Source organism: Globicephala melas, chromosome 1 (assembly GCF_963455315.2).
Source record: "Globicephala melas chromosome 1, mGloMel1.2, whole genome shotgun sequence".
NCBI classification, from domain to species: Eukaryota; Metazoa; Chordata; class Mammalia; order Artiodactyla; family Delphinidae; genus Globicephala; species Globicephala melas.
Window position 1 is genome coordinate 59,406,009 of NC_083314.1, and position 6,000 is coordinate 59,412,008.

The 6,000-nt window shown below is 37.5% G+C and overlaps 1 protein-coding gene across 2 annotated transcripts in view; it reads left to right on the top strand.

Moving 5' to 3' along the window:
• The window catches only part of F5 (coagulation factor V), an 84,829-nt gene extending 81,565 nt beyond the window's left edge, over positions 1 to 3,264 (top strand). For both annotated transcript variants that reach the window (XM_060296622.1, XM_060296629.1), the window contains 2 exons: positions 1,062 to 1,244; positions 2,966 to 3,264. In XM_060296622.1, coding sequence (XP_060152605.1) covers positions 1,062 to 1,244; positions 2,966 to 3,109 — 327 coding nt within the window. In that variant the 3' untranslated portion in view covers positions 3,110 to 3,264. The remainder of the gene's footprint in view (positions 1 to 1,061; positions 1,245 to 2,965) is intronic.
• The last annotated feature ends 2,736 nt before the right edge of the window (positions 3,265 to 6,000 follow it).

Sequence of the window (6,000 nt, forward strand, 5' to 3'; positions counted from 1 at the left end):
CTAGCTATCTGCATTCTGTATCACTCGTACAACCTTGATTTGAAGACACACTAAAACACCACCAGATGTCACTAGAGGGTGTTACAAAATTAACCAAAATTATCTAATACAATCATTTTAATTCAATTAATTTGCTTAAAAAATACAATAACATGTGACTACACATATACATACACACATACATACATATGTGACTACACATATGTGACTACACACATATATATATGTGGCTATACATACATATGTATATACACATACAGACATGCACATATGAGTGATGTTGAGAAAATATATCAATATTCATTATTTCATACAGAATTGAATGAGACTATGGGGCATGATAAACCTCCCAAAGATGAAAATTAATCTCAGATTACTCTAAAACTCAATTAGTCTTTTCTGATTCTCTTTCTCCAAGCGTCTATCATCAAATTAGGCATTTTGTTAGGCCAGAGACAGGACAACTACTATGCCACACCCAGCCCTGGGTGTCGCTTTATTAGGTCTCTCAGATATTACATTTATTTGAAATATCAGAAAAGAAGAAATTGGACTACTTCTCCTATTGGACATTAGCAATGGAAAGAAAAGTGGGGCTTTTCTAAAATAAGTTAAATTGGGAGAGGATACTATCTAATTCTCTCTCAGATAACTCTTCAGTAATATCACCACAGCATTTAAATAAACTTGCTTAAGAGAAAAATATTTACAGGTAATTTAGCAATTTAATGCTTTTTCTCAAATAAAATGTATTTATTTGTTGAGCACCATCTGTGTGCCATACATCGTGGTGAACACCTGAAAACAAAACTAAGTCCCTGCCCTCAAAGGGTAAGGAACACGAGTAAACACGTAACTGTTGTACAATGCGTGATATATTCCAAAAGTTTATAAACCTGCTGACAATAAACAAGAAGGAACAGGGAAGGATTCTAGGAGAAAGGGAATCCTCAGGGATGAGACATAAAAGAAATCCTTCCAGCTCAGTGCATTTCTGAGTATCTTGGTCTAAAAAAGCAAAGGTTTTAATGTCAAATGCATTGTTCTAATCATTTTCATAGGCAAACAACAACAATCAGTGGTTACAAATTGATCTGCTCAAAATCAAGAAGATAACAGCGATTGTAACACAGGGTTGCAAGTCTCTGTCCTCTGAAATGTATGTGAAGAGCTACACCATCCAGTACAGTGACCAGGGAGTTGAATGGAAACCTTACAGAGAGAAATCCTCGTTGGTAGACAAGGTACAGGGGTATCCTGGCAAAAAGAAAACAATTTGAAAACTGCTATGATGAGAACAGAACCTCAAATTTGCAAATAGTTCTTTGTATTTGATAAGCATGCACTGACATGCGTCACTCTTTAAGTCTTCTAAGTCCGAGCTCTGTAAGTAGCTGGTCTTGGGACAGGGACCATGCACACTATCTTTCTGCTTTGACTGAGCCACCTATAAAAGAATGAGGACAAAACAGCAGCGGGTGGTGTGAAGTTTAATTAGCTCTGATTGAGAAAGATGGTGAAAGGGTTGTCTCAGCCTGCTTGGACTGTATAACAAATTACCATAGACTGGATGACAAACAAAAAACACGTATTTCTCACAGTTCTGGAGGCTAGAATCCTAGATCAGGGTGCCAGCATGGTTGGGTTTTTAGTGAGGGCAGTCTTCCTGGTTGTGCTTTCATATGGCCTTCCTTGGTGCGTGCACACACAGAGATGCCATGAGGGCCCTACCCCCATCCTAGCCCTAATCATCTCCCAAAGGACCCACCTCCTCGTATCATCCCATTGAGGATTAGGGTTTGAACATATGAATTTTGGAAGGATACAAACATACAGTCTGTAACAGGGGTCTAAAAAACTTTCTACCATATTAACATTAGCTTGGATGTACTTGTTATTCATGGCTGATCACATACATACCCATGGCCATATACCTTTCAGTGTCATATTGTTATTCAAACAATTGTTATCCTTCCGAATGAGGAGACTAATTTCCTGCAAGATGAACTATTCCATTATACTCCTAAATTCCTAGTTATGCAGTTTTAAAATACTACCAGAGGCAAAGCTAAGGAGAGGAACCTAATATTCCAGGAATGGGCATTGGGCTGAAACCAGTAGGAGGCGCAACACAGGAGAAGGGGATGGACATTTATGCTCATCATGGGCTCAGCACTTAATCTCAGTTAATGGATTTGAATCTCTTTCTGTCTAAACCCCTGGGTTGTTTATTTGTTAGGTTTGGTTTGGTTTATTTCTCACTGTATCAAGATATCCTCATAGTAGGGCAAAAATCATTTTTATAAACAAATAGTGACTTAGCTTCTGATGTGTGTACATCTTGGGGAACTTGCTGGGGATGACAGAAACACACCTAAAACACAGTTTAGTTGATGATATAGGGCATATGACAAAAAGGATAAATAAAAATACATGATGTATTTTATTTTAAAAGTTAGTAATAGCTAACCATTTATTGGTGCCCATTATCTGGCACTTAATAAAGACGTGCATATGTTTACATACTCTTTAAAATCTTTACAACTTCTATGAGGTAAACTTTATTATCTCCATTTTGCCAATAAGGAAATGGATAATCAGAGACTACAAGTAATTTGCTCAAAGTCACATAGCTACAAAGGGGCTAAAGGCAGATATGCTTTTGCGGCTGCCCCACAGCACCATATCAGATTTCCTTATTTTTCCCTGTTCCAACTCAGATCACTGATGAGGTGATATCACTAAAGAGGTATGTCTGGAGTGTGAGTTCATAATTGATTGAGGATCATCTTTGTGATACTGTTGTATGTGTTCATTAATGCCCACAGTTTGAACTAAAAGGATAAAAAATTATAAGTTTTTCAAATTGAAATACAGTTGGTATACAATATTATGTTACTTTCAGGTATAAGATTTTTATACCCATTATGCCATCCTTAAAGATTTTCTCATATTTTGCTTTCAGATTTTCGAAGGAAATAATAATATCAAAGGACACGCGAAGAACTTTTTCAACCCACCAATCATTTCCAGGTTTATACGCATCATTCCTAAAACATGGAATCAAAACATTGCACTTCGCCTGGAACTCTTTGGCTGTGATATTTAATAGAATTGATTATTCGAAAAGATAGGAGGGACTCAAAGATATCAAACCATTTAGAGTGGACAATGTATTTTAGAGCTATTTTAAATATTAAAAATTTTCCACTATTTCTCTTTTTTCTATTAGAGAATAAAATTTTATATGTGAAACCTTTATAACTTCTTATAACCACTAAGTAAGATGATGACTATTATCTCTGCATTAATTTGAGTATAGATGGGAAAATATCAAGAACCAACAAGAAAGGCTTATCTTTCACTGATTAAAAATGCTATATAAAGTAATATTCATGTAGTTAACATTCTTCATTATAGTTCTCAAACCCTATACACATTAATAAAAGAGATATTACTCTTTTAAAGCATTTATAAGCCCAGATAACTTTCATTCCTATATTTTTCTTTAAAAAAAACTGATTTAAGAGTACAGGAAACAAACAGTGTTTCTCAATGGTTTGTTTTTCTTGACAGTGGAGAGAAAAAGTCTTACTATATGAAACGACACATGCTTAAAATACCCTATCTTACTGACACGATAATGACTTTTCTGACCTTCCACGAGTAAAGATACAAGTAAGCATGTTTTCAGTGGTCCCGCTGCACTTGTGAATCTGGCCTGGTCTCCCTTGGGACTGATTGCATATACTGATGTTCAGGGTTAGGGATCATTAATAGAACAGATCTAAAATAACCATGGGATGGCTGAACATGTAACCTTGGCTTCATTCTAGCTGGTAGTACATGGCACACTGTTTCAAAACACAGGCTCACCTACAGGAAAGTGAATACCTATAATAAAGAGCGTTGGAACCCTTGGCCCAAATGCAGCTGTTCTTGCTAGAACTGGCCCCTGGCCAAAGTGGCAAACAGTTGAAATTCTCTCTCAGTGCCTTTCTCTTTATGGCCCCAGCCTCCAGCTCTCCCTTCCCCTTTCAAGCACTCCCTTCCCTGGGAACTTGGCATCTAATAATTTTACAGACATTGTGAGACTGAGAAGCCTTCTGGTATCCTCTAAGTCACATGGGAGAGACTCACTGGTGACGCTATCTATTTTAGTGGAACAAACCACCCCAAAACTTAGTGCTTAAAACAGCCACCAATTTATTATTTCTCATGATTCTGTAGGTTGACTGGGCACAGCTGGGTGGTTTTACTGCTGGCTTCATTTGGGGTCTCTAGTGAGTTTACAGTTAGACAGTGACTGTAGCCAGAGTCATCAGGAGGCTCAACTGACTGTTGGGAAAGCTGGTCCTCCAAGTAGTTTCAGATTCTCTCCTCATTGCATGGCTTCTTCACGTGGTCTGTTCACTTGGTGTCTCCAACAAGTGATCTAGATTTCTTATAGGGTGATACAGGCTCCCAAAAGCAAGTGTGTTCAAGAGGTAGGAAGCAGAAGCTGCCAGTCCTTTTTTTTTTTTTAATAGATCTTTATTGGAGTATAATTGCTTCACAATACTGTGTTAGTTTCTGTTGCACAACAAAGTGAATCAGCCATATGCATACACATGTCCCCATATCCCCTCCCTCTTGAGCTTCCCTCCCATCCTCCCTATCCCATCCCTCTAGGTCATTGCAAAGCACTGAGCTGATCTCCCTGTGCTACGCTGCTGCTTCCTACTATTTTATAGCCAACTATTTTACATTCAGTAGTGCGTGTATGTCAATGCTACTCTCACTTCGCCTCAGCTTCACCCTCCCACCCCATGTCCTCAAGTCCATTTTCTATGTCTATCTTTTTATTCCTGCCCTGCAACTAGGTTCATCAGTACCATTTTATTTTTTAGATTAGATATATATGTGTTAGCATATGGTATTTATTTTTCTCTTTCTGACTTATTTCACTCTGTATGACAGTCTCTAGGTCCATCCACCTCACTACAAATAACTCAGTTTCGTTTCTTTTTCTGGCTGAGTAATATGCCATTGTATATATGTGCCACATCTTCTTTATACATTCATCTGTCAGTGGACACTTAAGTTGTTTCCATGTCCTGGCTATTGTACAGTGTTGCAGTGAACATTGGGGTACATATCTCTTTTTGAATTATGGTTTTCTCAGGGTATATGCCCAGTAGTGGGATTGCTAGGTCATATGGTAGTCCTATTTTTAGTTATTTAAGGAACCTCCATATGTTTTTTCATAGAGGTTGTATCAATTTACATTCCCATCAACACTGCAAGAGGATGCCCTTTTCACCATCCCCTTTCCAGCATTTATTGTTTCTAGATTTGTTGATAATTGCCATTCTGACCAGCGTGAGGTGATATCTCATTGTAGTTTTGATTTGCATTTCTCTAATAATTAGTAATGTTGAGCATCTTTTCATGTGCCTCTTGGCCATCTGTATATCATCCTTGGTGAAATGTCTAAGTCTTCAGCCCATTTTTTAACTGGATTGTTTGTTTTCTTGATATTGAGCTCCATGAGCTGTTTGTGTATTTTGGAGATTAATACTCTGTCCATTGTTTCATTTGCAAATATCTTCTCCCATTCTGAGAGTTGTCTTTTTGTTGTCTTGTTTATGGTTTCCTTTGCTGTGAAAATGCTTTTAAGTCCCATTTGTTTATTTTAGTTTTTGTTTCCATTACTCTAGGAGGTGGGTCAAAAAAGATCTTGCTGTGGTTTATGTCAAAGAGTGTTTTTCCTATGTTTTCCTCTAAGAGCTTTATAATGTCTGGTCTTACATTTAAGTCTTTAATCCATTTGGAGTTTCTTTTTGTGTATGGTGTTAGGTAGTGTTCTAATTTCATTCTTTTACATGCAACTGTCCAGTTTTCCCAGCACCACTTATTGAAGAGGCTGTCTTTTCTCCATTGTATGTTCTTGCCTCCTTTGTCGTAAATTAGGTGCCCATATGTGCGTGGGTTTGTCTCTGGGCATTCTATCCTGTACCA